The 16300-nt window shown below is 41.1% G+C and overlaps 1 protein-coding gene across 50 annotated transcripts in view; it reads right to left on the minus strand.

Moving 5' to 3' along the window:
• Nucleotides 1-16300, minus strand: part of PPP6R3 (protein phosphatase 6 regulatory subunit 3) — a 153366-nt gene that overhangs the window by 24243 nt on the left and 112823 nt on the right. For 24 of the 50 annotated variants that reach the window (XM_054439244.2, XM_063670781.1, XM_063670783.1 and 21 more), the window contains 5 exons: nt 15419-15504; nt 8660-8746; nt 3774-3871; nt 1136-1190; nt 146-276 (listed from right to left, as the gene is read on the minus strand). In XM_054439244.2, coding sequence (XP_054295219.2) covers nt 146-276; nt 1136-1190; nt 3774-3871; nt 8660-8746; nt 15419-15504 — 457 coding nt within the window. The remainder of the gene's footprint in view (nt 1-145; nt 277-1135; nt 1191-3773; nt 3872-8659; nt 8747-15418; nt 15505-16300) is intronic. The other 26 variants (XM_063670808.1, XM_054439251.2, XM_063670805.1 and 23 more) reach the window with 4 other exon arrangements.

Raw genomic sequence — 16300 nt, forward strand, 5'->3', positions numbered from 1 at the left:
CCAACAAGGGCATTTCCGGCCATGACAAAAAAACACTGGTTTCTGGGTTAACATGTATGTTTGGTGATGACACAATGTGTGTCTCATGGTAATCATTTTCTCTACAGGTTGGCTATAATTACAACTATAACCAACTATCTCTCACCTGGACCGTCTTTGGGACTCTGGTGTGAACGCGGCGTGCTTTTCCTCCCATATGTCTTCCTCATCAGAGCCACCATCATCAAACTGTTGTATTCTTTCCTTACAACATGCTTCGAACAAGGCGATATTTCCCTAAATAAAAATGACAGGAAAAACACAACAAAATAAATTTAAAGTCAACTTATCTTCTCTTAAGCATTACCAATGTAAATTGCATTTTTTTCACTGCTTTACAATATGGTGCCTATCACATACACCAAAGTAAAATATAAACACCTAACATTAGTTTCTGTGTCCATAACAAGAATTCCCCTAAAAAAGACTGGGTTTCCCTAAAAAGACTAGCAAAAAGAAACATAGACCATATCCTCTTTCATCTCATCAAAGCATCATTGTAATCCCAGGAGCCTCCCCTGTCCTGCAGATGCGGTCCCAGGTCTGTCCTAGCAAGGAAAAGCAACCGTACTTATTTGCTTTTACTAGTCCAGCTGAGCAGTGATAACCTTCAATGGCTCAAATCAGCAGTTCCTACCTTACTCCATCAGCAAATAAGCCAGTGGTCTCTCATGCTAGTCAACATAAAATCAACAAACTGTCTCCATTCAGGTGACATGACTGTCTCCATGTTTCCGCAGAAATGCCTAGTAATGAGGGGCTTGCCCTGACCCAGTCCACATTTCTCTCCTGGCAATACAAAGGAGTCAAAGGCAGTGGGCTGGTGTCAAACTGCAGCCTTCTCTTTGAAGTCAAGTGTCTACGCTGCAATCACAAGTGACCCTGGTCTTATTAGCTCCACCAAGTCATAAACCAGGGCTGCAAAAATCACACGCCCACGGGTGCCAGGCAGGTCGTGGGACAGAGTGAAGTATGCAACACCAATTTAGGATTAGGGCTCTAGAGCACAGGGGTCCCAGCATGTGGCATCCACACATGGACTCACCCAATTTTTAACCTCTCATGTGCCACATCGCTCACAACAGTTTATACTTACACTTTCATTTGTATTGAGGGTAAAGTTGATGTCTGATACTCGATCAAAAGAAACACTGTAAAAAAAAAAAATAGAAGTGTAGGAAGCATTAATTACTATCGGCTCACAGAAACTATTTATGAAAGTTTCCAAATTTAAGATATTTACACTATCATCAAAATCTCTATAAATAAAAAACAAACAGAAACAACCTTCTTATATTAAATGATGCCAGCTCCCTTGGTATTAATGAATTTATGTAGGATAGGAGGGCTGCAATAGAAGCCTTCTGAGACATAAAGCCTTTGGGACACCCTTGAATCCTTCCTATAAAAGATTTTTAACATCTATGGTAACAACCATGGTTCTGTGGGCCATACTAATATAACCAAGAAAAAGGTTATTTGCAAAGAATCAAGTCAAAACATGAAGTATACAAAGGCTGTCAGACACTGAGTTTTCTCCAGGGATAGTCAAACTCATACACGAAATACATAGACACCCATGAAATCTTATGCTGTAACAAGATATCATCTAGAAAAGCAAGCAGGGAGTAAAAGAATTCATTGCTTACTAAACATAAGTTTGAGGAGGAGGGGCTATCTTATGATTCTTAAAAGATTTGTTCTACTCAATCACTAGTCCAAGCATGCAATACAGACTGTAAAGAGATTACAGATCCCAACTAGGAAGATGAAGCAAGAGTCCAGGCACTTGAATGTCGAGACACCAAACAGGGACCTGCAGGGTCTGGTGTGAGGTGGTGGATCCTAGCCTGAATAGAATGCTCCTGGGGCATGGACAGAATATCTTGTGTTCTTGCTCTTTTTTGGGTTAAAATGAGCCAATTCTCAAGGCAGGTAACAGCCTTCAACTCCTGCTGTTTACAGGGGCACCTCCATTCCACTGTGCCCATACGGCATGTTTATAGCACAATTAAGAGAGTGCTGTAAAAATATTTTAGCTTCTCACATACTGCAAACTGCAATTTGCGACAAACAACAGGCTCCACTGGCTGTGGTTCAACAAATTATTGAGGATTTACTGCTTCCAAAGACCACAGCAGATACTGGGTGTCTATGGCATAATCGCGTCTCCTGTGAGAGTCATCATCCAATATTCAAATACCAGCTGCCTTCATTTTTTTTCTTAAACTCTGTGTCAATAAGCTATAATATCTATCTCAAAATATTTTGTTTATAAATCTCTTCTATCCCAATGTCAGATGCTAGACCACCTGTTTTCATTTCTGTTAACTACCTACACATTTTCTACTTGTTAATTCTGTACAGTATCAATAATTCTCATTTCTCTGTTTCTTACCCTGACTGCAAAATGAGTGGTTAGTGTGTCTGGCTCTTGCAAAAAACCCAAATCTACCTTCTGATGAGTTGCCTAGAGATGAGAATACATGTAGGGCAGAGCTTTTCCTGCCAACCTGGTCATCTGCTGGAACGTGATGCCCCAGTCAACAACACAGGGATTAATAATTTTATTATAATTATTGTTATTATTGAGACAGGGTCTCCTTGTGTTGCCCAGGGTGGAGTGCAGTGGTGCGATCCTGGCTCACTGCAATCTCTGCCTCCCAAGTTCAAGTGATTCTCCCACCTCAGCCTCCTCAGAAGCTCGGACTACAGGCACACACCACCCAGCCTGGCTATTGTTTTTGTATTTTTAGTAGAGACGGGGTTTTGGTACGTTGGCCGGGCTGGTCTCGAACTCCTAACCTCAAGTGATCTGCCCGCCTCGGCCTCCCAAAGTGCTGGGATTACAGGTGTGAGCCACTGCGCCAGGCCAGGATTAAGGACTTTACATAATACTATTTAACGTTAAGAGCTAGAATTAAGAACGGTGACTTGAATTCCTAAAAGCGTAATCTAATAAAAATAGGCTTCTGTGAAAGAGGTCAAACCCTATAGGTGAATGCTTCTTTCCTTGCAGTGATTTTTTTTTTTTTTTTTTTAAAAGACTGCGTCTTGGCCAGGCGCAGTGGCTCACGCCTGTAATCCCAGTACTATGGGAAGTCGAGGCGGGCGGATCACGAGGTCAGGAGATCGAGACCATGGTGAAATCCCGTCTCTACTAAAAATACAACAAATTAGCCAGGTGCGGTGGTGGGTACCTGTAGTCCCAGCTACTCAGGAGGCTGAGGCAGGAGAATGGCATGAACCCAGGAGGTGGAGCTTGCAGTGAGCCGAGATCGCGCCACTGCACTCCAGCTGGGCATGCTCTGTCACCCAGGCAGGAGTGCAATGGCATATCTCAGCTCACTACAAGCTCCACCTCCCGAGTAGCTGGGATTACAGTTGCCCGCCACCACAACTGGCTAATTTTTTATATTTTTGGTAGAGACGGGGTTTCACCATGTTGGCCAGGCTGGTCTCGAACTCCTGACCTCAAGTGATCCGCCTGCCTCAGCCCCCCAAAGTGCTGGGATTACAGGCATAAGCCACCGCACCCGGCCACTGCAGTGTTATTTTAAGTCCTAATTATCCAGTCCCAGGGCCAATCTGCTGGAACTAGAGGAACACCATGGAAAGAGCAGGTTCCTCCCACTCACGAATGCTCAAGACTAAGAATCCCGCAGAATCACACATACATCTACCAAGAGCAAGGGTGTGCAAGAGCAAGAGCAGAAACAGAAAAATATACTCACTTGCCAATGTCATCTTGATCTGCAAACTTCTCATCGTTGAAGCCGAACTGGTCAATAAAATTGGACGTCATTTGTTGCATCTGATAATCAGAAAAGGCCTGGCAACCCCAGGACCAGTGACAGTGATATAATGATTCTAATGATATTCTACATACTATTTGCCCATTTGTGTTCCAGAAATCATCTTATTTACACAGCCATAGGGCTATAAAAGTTGGTGTGTTTTTCTAAAAGAAAAATCAAATAATTTCAGACACAATTTGCCAAAAAAGGAAACGTTTGAAATTTGGTCTACAAATCATTCTAATGCACATGTCACTGTAAGAAACATTATGTGACCACTCTGTCCTCTATTGTGAATTATCTTTAGAGAGAGGTTTGGATTAAGCCTAGTTGGAAGTGATCACATGACATGGAACAGTCTGAAATTATAAGGTGTATCAGTCACCTCTGGACACAACCAACTTTATCCTAAGATCCAACGAGTGGTGACCACCCCCTCCCTCCTTGCCACCTCCTCCACCCCCAATCTACTACAGCAAAATCACACCAGAGGAAAACCGACTGATGAACACAAGCATAATCCTAGAAACAAAATGTTCAGGGACATTTCATTTCTTTTTTAAAAAAATTTAAGTCTTAGAGGCTGGGAAGAATATAAAATGAAAATAATTTCTACCCTACCTACCTTGCGAAGAGGGTAAACGTTTGACTATTTATCCAAAATCACTCTGAAAAGTCTCTAACACTAGAAGACCCACAGAGGAGCCAGTTCTGTTTCCTTAACACCAAATCTAGAGAGTACCAGACTTGTTCGGGTTTTTAGTTGAAAATGGGAGGGGGGGGGGGCTGTGTTATAATGGACCCCAGGAAAATGTTGATATTCTAATTTAAAACAAGCAGGCCCAAAGAAGCAAGTGAAATCAGCAAGTATGTTCTTATGTATTAATCAGGAGTAAAGAACATATGAAGACAAACTAGTGCCACCTCCTCACTCTAACCCAAACGATAAATACAGTGACCAGAGCTGCATACAGATGAGACTGCCGTTTTCTGTGGGTGAGCCCATGAGGGGCAGGGAGGCGGCTGTTGGCTCAACTGAAGGCATCACTCCCACTGGCACTTGCTGGGAAGGAGGCAGCTATAACTGTATTAAACCACGTTCTCCTTGGTTCCACCTATGGGCAGAGCCTACAGATTCCACCTTGCAGATGTACACTGCAGAAATGCCTCTACCATTAATTCCTGATTACTCATTCTGGTGGCAGGGAATTATGGCATGGATAATTATTGCAGATAATTTAAAAATAAATCTTATATTAGGCTTTGGAAGGTATCTATACTGCTTAGGTCTGAAAAAAAGCTCTATAAGTCTAGTTTGACTAGACAGAGAGAACCCAAAAACCTCCCTTGTCGCTCATGCAAGACAACAGCACACCCAGTGCCCCTCTGCTCACTCCCACTTTTGTGCTGCCCCCTTTCTTGCCCCCAGAGGTGATATTAGATGAGCACATGGGGGCAGGGAGCAGGGGGCAGCAAGCGACTGGCTGTGGAATGGCCACTTGGTAAGGCATGGAGTGCAAACCAAGGCTGAGCATGGGGGTCTGGCTGAAAGCAGAAGGGTAGGGACAAGTCCTGTGTTGCTGGGCTGAGTTCTGGACCTATGAATGGACAATATGACAGCCAGCATTAATATTAATTACATCAAAAAGAAATCAGTTCCTCTGAATTGCAGCTTTATCTTTTATGAGGCAAAACAGATTCTCAGTACTTCAAAGATCTGGTAAAGAACCATGAAGTGATTCTGTTGAGTAAGCAGCATGAACCACGCTCTGAGTTTATCTACAGATCAGAAATTTAGTCACGTGAGGGAAAAGTTCCCTCCCAATTGTTTTATTTTTCCCCTTGGGAAAAAAAAAAATTTTTAAGAGACAGGGTCTTGCTATGTTGCCCAGGCTGGACTCAAACTCCTAGACTCCTACCTCCTAGCAATCCTCCTACCTCAGCCTCCAGAGCAGCCAGACTACAGGTGCATGCCATCGCAGCCAGCTCTCTCAAAATTGTTATACCTCTAGTGATCCTAATGTGATTCTCCTGGGTGTAAAGGGGAAGCAATATTCCCCAAAATGTTGTTATATTTTAAAGGCTTCAGAAATAGAATGCAAATACTAAATACGAATGTATACATACATACATGTACATACAGAATACATATACAGATATATATTTATCTGTTCATCCATCTGGAGAGATACATAGCAACTGACACAGACACTAGTAACTTCCATGCAATAATACACAGAAAAAAGAAAAATGATCAAATATAATCCTCATTAGTTCTAAGTCAATTACAGCTTCTAGCAAAGAACTTCACATTTCAAATCTCATTTTTACTAATAAAGCTACCAAAACTTACAAATATATGTAAGTGAAGACTGTTATTGTATTCTATTTAAAGGTATATAAAAAGTGCTTTGAACTCTGAGAAACCTATATCTGGAAAGCACAATATAGTTGTATAATTATTTTTAAAAAGCACACTTTCCTAGTACTGTCATCCTGGCCAAAGTCAGAAACTGTTCAAGTCACTGAGAAGTGAGCCAACCACTTTAAGCAAATCTCTTAACAGTAATGCCACCCAGGCAACAGAAACTACTAGTCAACTAAATGTGGCCTGATTGCCTACGAGCAGGCCCGTATGTGATGGGAGGTAGTGGGAAATGATGAGTCAGTGTTTCAGAGCCCATATGCGGCAGTCAGTCTGAATTCCCCAGACCTCCATGGGGGCCTCACCCTCCAAACTCTACAAGGCAGAATCAGGGAGGTGGAGAGCCAAACACCAGACTTTAGGAGACCAGACAAGGCTAAAGGGAGAAGCAAATGGGCAGGGCGCAAACACCTGGAGGCACTCCCCACTGGTGATGTGGCTGGGTTACCTAGTTAAATTATCTGCCCTGAGCTCTCTACATTCGGGGACTTTATCAACATGATGCCCAACCTCAAACGTGAATGAGAACTTGAAGTTCAAGTCTACAAACTAATATTCTGATCTTAATGGAGACTATGATGAAACTCTAATAAATTAACCAAGATTTTTTGTATTCTCAAAATTTTAAGAAGTGCTTTGGAGCGTATTTATTTTCAAAATGATCCATGATTGGTTTAAACATGCAAAGAAAAATGTACTGGAAGCTTGTCAATCAGAAAAGAGTAATTATTCTTCCACTTTGAAAGGTTCATATGAAGTGGGTAAATTTCGCAAGCTAAGGGCTTGGCAGGGGCTATTGTAAGTTAGTTTTGTGAATGAAATAGCTTCATACGCACGTGAGCTGTCGGTCAAACAAACAAAATAATGTAAGAAAACTCTCCCCAGAACAGGTATGACCCTGGAACCAGATATCGTGAGAAATAAAGGAATCCACTTTCCAAATGCCTAAATTTAACCAAATCTAGACTAAATCGACAGCCGAAGTTCCCAGTTTATTATTATTACTAGTAAGCTGTTCTTTTTCTTAAAGCTGTATTTCAACAGGTACAAAATTACCTTGATAATTTACGTTTGATATCATCAAGCTTCATTCTAGCGGTGGACCAATGTACAGCACTCAGGTTCATGGCCAACTGGGTGGACTATTTTAGTACTCTACAGGTGCCTCAGTGGAGGGAGAGCCCATGTCAAGGTGCCTCCTGGGACAATACCAGAGCGCTCTGGGAAAAGGGCTGCTGGCAGGCACCAGGGCTCACAATGAGCCATGGTGGGCCACTGCCATGGCCCGTGCAGCCTAATAGCAAGCCAAGGCAGGAAGCTGTGAGAGCTGCTCAACAGTGCCCCCTATGGACTGGCTACTTCCTGACCCTAACCTCCGGAAATCTCCGGAAGTGTCAAGAATCAACAGAGAAGCCAGCCAAATGCTGAAATGCTACTTCAGACCTATTTGGGAAAGGTAAACGCTAAACTGTCTGAGTATTAAAATCAAACAATTGCTTAGCTCAACCAATACTGGAATATGACAGGTGTAAGACTTAGAAGCCAAAAGACAGGGCCAGCGTAAGCATGTGAAGCTTCATCTAAGACGAAGCTTAGAGATTAAAAAAAAGAAGCCAAGCAACAACATTCCATGCTGGGTGGCAGGGTGTCCCCGTTAATTCTATTGCTGTAGCAAAGCAACATGTAAGCCAAGGCATTCTGGTCCTGGCTAAGGACAACTTCTCCATATGAAAAGCTGATAGCCTGCAAAAGGGCTTCTGTTTTTCACTCCCATACCTAGTAGAGAAGTGAAATCATTTGTCACTTCTCCAAGAACAATGGATGATAAATCAGTACATTTATTATTCATATCGAGGCTTTCCCCCACAAAGATTATAAGTAGGTGGTAAAGGGAGATGATAAATTCAGGGGCAGGCAGAGAGGGGTTGCAATGAATTACTTCAACTAAAACTTTACTTTAGATGTAACTATAATAGAACTTACATCAGAGGTATTCATGAGAGTTTACTTTTACTTACATTTTAAACGTCTTATTTCTATTATTTTTACCAGCAGATCTCTACTACACAAATCTTTAAGCAACAACTCAACTATTATAAAGGTCTGTGTAATAAGCATGTGTGAGATGCCTTCTTAACTATTCAGTTCATTCAAATCTTCTGAAAATGTACTTGACTCATCACTGTTATCAGGTATGGAACAATCCCTTGAAACATAATCAATACATATCTATCTTTCATTTACCCTGCACTTCCTATTTTAAATGCTTTGGTCTAACTAATAAGTAACCCCAAATCACATTCTAATACATAATCTGACTCTGAAGCTGATTCATAAAAGGCAACTAAACTAAGCATTTAAAATAAAAACAAAAAGCAAAGCTTTAGGCGTGACTCACTTGCTGCAAAGAAGAATCCTGTGAGAAACCCGTTTCTTTAAAGTCAATTTCATCATCACTGGATGAATGAATATGGCAGGTTGTAACCTATATGCATAAAAATGTAAAAGACTATTTAACATAGAAAAGTTTTGGACATTTGTATCAGCATTTTTATGGAAAAATCACATTTAGTTTTTTTCTCAACGTGTAACAGAAAAAAACGAAAGTCAGTCACAGTTAAGCTGCCAAACCCGCCCAATGTGTCAAGGGCACCCTTCCTTCCCTCGGGCCAGGCTGCTGCCCTGCCACTCCCTTCTAGTTATTCCACTCCTCACTACTGACATCGCCAGAAAACAGACAAGAAGAAAGGTGAGTTACTACATTTAAGTGATTTTGATAATCATCTCCAATTAAATGTTTACAAAAGGAAAGACAGAAGTAATGGCACAGATAAAACATAGAAACCCTTTCTATGTACAGGGCCTGCAGGGCCCAACTGCAATCCCCAGGGATTACCAGTGCGCCACTCAAAAGGTCAGGTTTAAATATAACCATTTCAAATTCTTGGACTTCCTGCCCACACTAAGAAAACCACTGTCCCATAGTACTAAATGTGACGAGTCGATAGCTTCCCACTCACAAAAGACCCCAAATCATCTACCCCTGAAAATGTGCACCCTGCCCCCAGAACTTACAACCAACTTTCAGTAATTAAGCAAAAACACAAACATGAACTGCTCACCAATTCATCGTTAAGTGATTTTTATTAATTACAAATGTCACACAATACTGGGGGGAAGCATTAACAATTGGAAATCAGATAAACAAATAATTAAGTACAGCACTAATAATAGTGATTGCTATATGGCAAGGGATAAACATGGACAGTTTGTAAACTTCTAGAAAGTAGTACTATATTTCTGCGGGTAACTTACACTGTATTCTCTGAGTTGGTTTTTCTGTACCTTTCACAGAAGTGTTCTGGGCAGGGAATGTCATCTTAGGGAAGACACGGGCTGCTGCTATCTGCCAACTCATGAAGCTGTACCTAACTGGCCTGGTCTGTTTTGCGAAGTTGTTCCAACATTGGTTCAATAAACCCACAGTAGAATTCAAATAGGTCTGTATAGGGTATGTCTTGTAAAATTCTGAGCAAATCACTGCCTGAATAAGATGAATCTCCCTTCCTTTCCCCAACCATCTTTGGTAAAGACACCAAGCCTGGATGAAATTAAGCTGTGATAACCCAGTGTTTCCAGTTATTTCACTATCCATCCTCTCAAAGGTATAGATAAAGCACTCCCATTCTGTTTGTGAATCTGGCCTGATGAAATCAAAGGTAGATTCTGTGATCAAGGAACGGTACCTGCTTGAGTCAAGAGTGGCTTTAGTGAGTTACTGGGTAAAGATGTGGGCATGGAGACGTTCCAGGAAAGCCTTGCCACAGTGTAGAGGAGGAGTGGGAATACTGCTTGGTCATGGCAGCTGGCACCTCACAGGACTATGTTAAAGAGCAGGTCAAGTGGTTGTACTGCAGTGCACTCAAGAGGAGCTTTGGGCCACTTGGCTGGCAAGCCAGCACACACATCATGCTGGGCCAGTCTGTTTTAGGGGTGTAACCCCATGGTGGGGCACAGAAATAGAAGGCCATGCAAAGAACTGAACAAAATAGGACAAAACAGAGTTGGCGACTCTTAGCCAAGTCTTGCTGTCTAAGTTAAAATAGGATTCAATGTATCCTCATTCACACTTTCACTTTTTCCTACAAAATAAGATTTTAACACTTTAATTAAAGATGAGAAAGAAACTAACTTTTATTGAACTACTATGTGCCAGACATTGTGACCCCCCCTTCGCATGTTCTACTTAAACTGGATCCTCAAAGCAATACTAGAAGATATTTAAAAATGCTTTTTCTCCAAAATGAAACTAGTTTTAGCAACTTATTAATCACACAATGCACACACATCTTCACAGCTACATTAATGGAAGATGTGAGTCTGATTCTACCTACACCATCTGAATCTGAAATCATTAACAAAACGAGCTAAAAAGATTATTTACCCATGGGGGAAACCTGCTAATCAGAATCCCATCGGTTCATTTCTCTGATGTGTACAAAACTGGATTCCTGATCTACGCTTCCAAACACGCTCCTCTGAGGCATCTCCAGCTCAGTAACTGCCACCTTCACTCTTCTTCAACTAGAAACCTTGGTCATCTTGTTTCCTCCAGCCCACCCACCATGTCCACTCTACCTTCAAAATGGAGCCAAAATCCCTCTCCAGAACCATCGCCCTTCACCAAGTCTGTTATCAGCTCTCCAGTGCAAGCCAGCACTCCCCTCGCCTGGACTAATGTCTCGGCTGGCAGTTCCCCAGTCTCCCTCCTCCTAGCTCTTGCCCCACTGAGCAGTCTGTTCTCAACCCAATAGCCATAGCCATCTTTTAAAAATATACATCAAGGTATGGGACTTTTTAGTTCAAAACCTAACAAATTCTCATTAGATCAAAAAACAAGCTGCTTACCACAGACTAAAAAGCTGTAGAAAATCTGGCCGTCTGGCACCTCTCTGGCCTCAAGTCTTTCTGTTCTCTCCTTTGCTTACTGTTACATCCACACAGGACAACATGCAAGTCCCTGCACACGCTAGGAACAACCCAAATTCGAGTCCTCTGCATTTCGCCCTTCCCTCTCCACTCCACAAATGCACCTTCCCAGTGAGATTTTCCTTGACACCAGATTTTAAATTGTACACCTGCCCCAAAGACTCCCTAACTCCCTCCCATGCGTTGGCTCCTTAGCACTTATCATCTGAAACATGCACAGTCATGCATTGTTTCACGACAAGGATACACTGTGACAAAGACAATTCTGTCATCATGCGAACATCATAGAGTTCACATGGTAAAGCCTACTGCAGACCTGGGCTATCTGCTACAACCAATTGCTCCTAGGCTACACACCTGCACAGCACAGTACTGCACTGAATACTGAGGCAACTGGAGCATGGTGATAAGTATTTGTGTATCTACAAATAAAAAACGTGCAGTAAAATCGAGTATTCTAATCTTATGGGACTACTGTCATATATGCAGTCTATTGCTGACCAAAACATTATGCAGTGCATGACTGTACATTACACATATTGTGTGTCCACACATGTCTCTCACTCATTTGTTTATCCATCTGCACTGAAGCAGAAATTTTTGCCTATCTTGTCTAGTACTATATCTTCAGTGTCTGGCACATTGTAGGCACTCAAATATTGACTGAACTAATGAATACTAATCATCACTGAATATGAACAAATACAGCAAAAAGCAACAAGTATATAACACTCTTGCCAAGCTAGATATACTGTAAGTAAAGCGCACTCTTGTTGTAGTGCACACAGCTTCGGAGATATTATCTTCTTTCATAATAAAATTTTCGTTTTGTTAACTGTTGTTACAGGAAAAAGCAAATTGGTGTTTTCTTTACTTTGGCTGATTAGGTTCCCAAGGGAAATCAGAAGTGTGAAATGACTGTTAAACTCTGAGGCCCATATTAGTGACAAGTGAAAGCTAGAAACTTATTCCTTGATCCTCAAAGTATGGTCCCACTGAGGACCCCCAGCATCAACATAACCTAGGGTTAGTTAGAAACATCCACTCTCAGGTTTCACCCTGACCTGGGGAAACTCCTGGTGATTAATACAGGCACACATTCAGATCATTCTGCATCTCTTCTTCTATACACTGTCTTGTCAATGATGGAAAAGAAGCATCAACACTTTTAAATACATTTTCCCCCTTGGAGAAGAGGGCAAAAAATGAAACAAACTCAAATTTTTCAAAGTCAGTACAAAAACATGTCCTATGTTCTCTAAATTCACTCTACCTAAATCCTTGCCAATTTTTAGTTTGGGGACTTGGTCAAAACACAGAGGTCTTTGGATATAATTAAAACACCAACTTTTGTTCATCATAAACTCCACACATAAAAACATAGGGAGTATATGAATCTGCTGTGCACATATTTGGGTATGATGGAGCCAAAAGATTAAAGCACTTTGAGTATCTCAGAGAGAATTTAACTAAAATGTTACAGAAGTGATAGGAGCCTGGGGCTGGGCACAGCTTATCCAAAAGAAGTGAGCAAGTCCTCAGGTACACAGCCAACAGGACAGGAAAGTGTTCAGTGTATAAATGAATGTATCCTTGCTGTAAACAGAAAAATAACAACATGTCAGGTTAACAATGTGCTAACTTAAGCATGTGGTGCTGAAGTGGGCTGACTCCACTTCTATGAATATACCTGAAATGACTTCCAGAGAGGTAGCCAAGCTATTCTAAAATCAAGGAAGTCAAAGCAGTGTATCTAATCTTATCTATTTGGGAAAGGGAACAAGGCATAAGAAAGCTATTACTTAACTACCAATTGCAGTGACGAGCATGTTAAGAAGGCAAGTGTAACTACCACATTTCAAACATGGGCACTCTTTTTCTATGTCACTTTTGCAAGGGTAAGGCCCACTGCATTTACCAAGTTGTGTTTATAATAATATTTACAATTGCCTATTTTTCCTGAAACATGGTACCCAACCCCACTGAGATACAGCTTGAACACATTCTGGACAGGAAAATGAATGGCCTGGAGGATACGATTAAAATCTCCTTGGTGCCTAGACCTACTATATAGGCATATTAAACACTTGGAATAGCTGTAGCCCTCACAATACTACAAAGCAAAACTCCCTATCAGAAGGACTTAAGACTAAACGGAAGTGGTATTTAAGAAAGGGCTTGGGAACAAAGAATTGAAGAAGTCTTTAGATCCACCTGAAAGTCTCAACAGACAGCAAAATTCTGGAGTGGGGCTAACTCAACAGGGGATATAGGTAATGTTAAAGGGCCCTATCAATCTAACCACTTTTGCTATATAAGCCAATTTATCATTTTGTTTGACTTTAGATTATGTAGTCCAAGTATGATGGCAGAAAAGCAGAGCAAGCGAAGAAGAACCAAGACGCAATCTGAGTGACAGATGGAGCCCAAAATAATTTTTTCTAACACAGTCTACCAGGGGCTAAACGTTTTATTTTTTGCTGGATGACCACACCCTTCTATGGGGATATATGCAATAACATTTACACACAATCCCAGAGCAGATCTGCTGACAGCATACTATATGGTAAGTGAGCATTATCTGAATTGTAATGAAGTCCTTCTTTATTACAGAACTGCTCACAAAAGAAATATGCTTGAGTTACCTAAGATAAAAACAATTGTTTAAAAGTCTGGTAACAAGCTTAATTGGACATTTTTGACTTCTAACTTTTAAGCCAATCAAAGGATAATTTTAAAAGAAGTTTCCTAAACAAAATCAGATTACTAAATATTCCTTTATAAGTAAGAAACAAGACAATAGTCCCCTTAAAAGAGACTATATTGCCTGCAAAGGAATCAACATGGGAACCTCTAAAATTAAGCGGTATGATTTAACAGTATGGGAGAGGACAATTTCATTCTACAAAAAAACGCTGATTATCCAGAACACTCAAGTTAAACGATATTCCGAGTATCTATCGACAATGGGTAAAATATTCATTAAAAATGACTTAACCGTTCCTTGATGACCCAGGGCTGTCGATACTAATGTCATTTTCTCTGCTGGGCTGTACTGCACAGAGACACTCGGGCTATTAGGCCTTAGGTCTATTTTAATTAAATGGCCCCACATAGCTTCCTTTTAATAGTTATCTCAACTTCATAATTCTTCCAACTCTTAATACTTCCTAATTCTATCATTATTCCCAGCTTAAAAAGTGTGACTCTGTCAGGAGTCTGGAAAAAGATGACCATATTTTTAGGCAATCTACAAAGTAGGAGGCACAGCCCTCCAGGGAGTGACACAGGAGGACCAAGTGGCTGCTCTCTGGCTTTCAGAGCCCGCTTCCCTGTTGTTTCAGGCTGCCAGATCATTGAATTCCTAACAGTCAAGGTGTTACTGCATATTAGAAATTCAAGACGGCCACTGCTAAATTTGAAATATAGAATTAAACGCCAAACATAAACACTTCAATGTCAAGACATGTGCTGCTTCTAAGCGAAGGCCACCCCTCGACTATCAACTGGCATGTACTTGTAAAAGGAAATGCTTTCCCCATCTTTAAAAGCAGAAACAAAGTAATACTTACCTTAAAACTTAATGCGTTTAAAAACCAAAAAATACATTCCAAAGTCCAATATAATTTTTAAAAAAATTATCAATGCCATTATTCCCTGGCTCAAAGTCCCAATTCTGGTAAAAAAAAATGTTAAAGCTGGGGTTTCAAAGTCATCCACAAAATACTCCCCCATTGAGAACGATGTAAAATGAGGGTATACTCAACTCAATAATATCAGAAAAATATCTAACTGAATCTTTCGCTTTCCTAAGCACTCAGGGTTATCAGCGGCATGTGGCCACAAACTCAGCAGAATGAAAGGAAGGCAAGAGGCTGTTGAGGTGCTTGGCAGCAGGGCATGGAGGAAATGGACACTAAGTAGGATGTGGAACAGAAATCAGTGGCTTCTCAATATCCTTCTGTCATCCCAGGCAGGTAATTAGGAGTGGACTAGACAAATGGGCAAGAATATTGTGAATACTGACCTCTCTTCCTGGTAAAGAGATAAGAACTTATCTTCGGCTCACAGTTACTGAGGTAAATGGAAGATCTTTTACATCTTTCTGAATAAATGGGCAAAGGCTAAGAGCACTGAAAGAATAAAAATGTAACCTTGTAAAACCTACTAGATCTACCGTGTTCCTCTTGTTAGTTTCTCCTAAGGAGCTTGTGCAGAACGTCTCCCATCGTTCCCTGACTTCGTCGGGAAGATCTTCAGAGTGAGAAAAGCAAAAAAGCATTATCACCACAATGACCTCCACATAGACAAATAAAGTAAACAGGTAATATAAAAGTGGGCCTACTCACCTGGTTCATCAATGGTGAGCAGGCCCTATCAGCTGAGAAACTGGGTGACAGCCAGCCCAGTGCTCTTAGAGAAATGGAATTATTAAACCTTCCATAGGCCCAAATCCCATGGACTTTCAGGAACCAGAATCCCCCTACCCAATGGTATAGGCTTGATTAGGCCAAAAGCCCTAAGGTAGCTTGTGAACTTAACAAGTTTCTGAAAATGCTCTGGTAGAAGCTTAACCTGGAAAGTGTGTTTCCAACAAGCTTTTCTGAGAAAGGTGGTAGGTGTTTAACGTGTCGGGGGCAGGGGGGATCTTTTTCCATGGTCCAGTTAAGTCTAGAAAATGCTGCAAATGACAGCTCCTGCACACTTTCTTGAAATGCTCTCATTGGCACCTGGCCAATGAATGTTCCACAGAACCTAGTATGGCTTCTCAAATTGCTCTAAGATCATGTTTCCTAAATATTTGTGTCATGGGCCAACATGGATACACAGGTAACAGTGAAATTTTACCTTCTAGAGAAATGTTAAAGAAAAGGATAAACAACTGCTTTTCTGAGAAAATCAAACCATGATGTAATTTTAGAGGCCTAACTAAAGTAGTCATCTGATAATTCTGGTTTAAAACAGCCATGCATGTGTGCACACTCACACAAGTGTACACATGTACCACCTGGCAAGCAGCTTCCATAAAGGAAAGTCTGATCTAAAAACT

This window comes from Pongo pygmaeus, chromosome 9 (assembly GCF_028885625.2).
Source record: "Pongo pygmaeus isolate AG05252 chromosome 9, NHGRI_mPonPyg2-v2.0_pri, whole genome shotgun sequence".
NCBI classification, from domain to species: domain Eukaryota; kingdom Metazoa; phylum Chordata; class Mammalia; order Primates; family Hominidae; genus Pongo; species Pongo pygmaeus.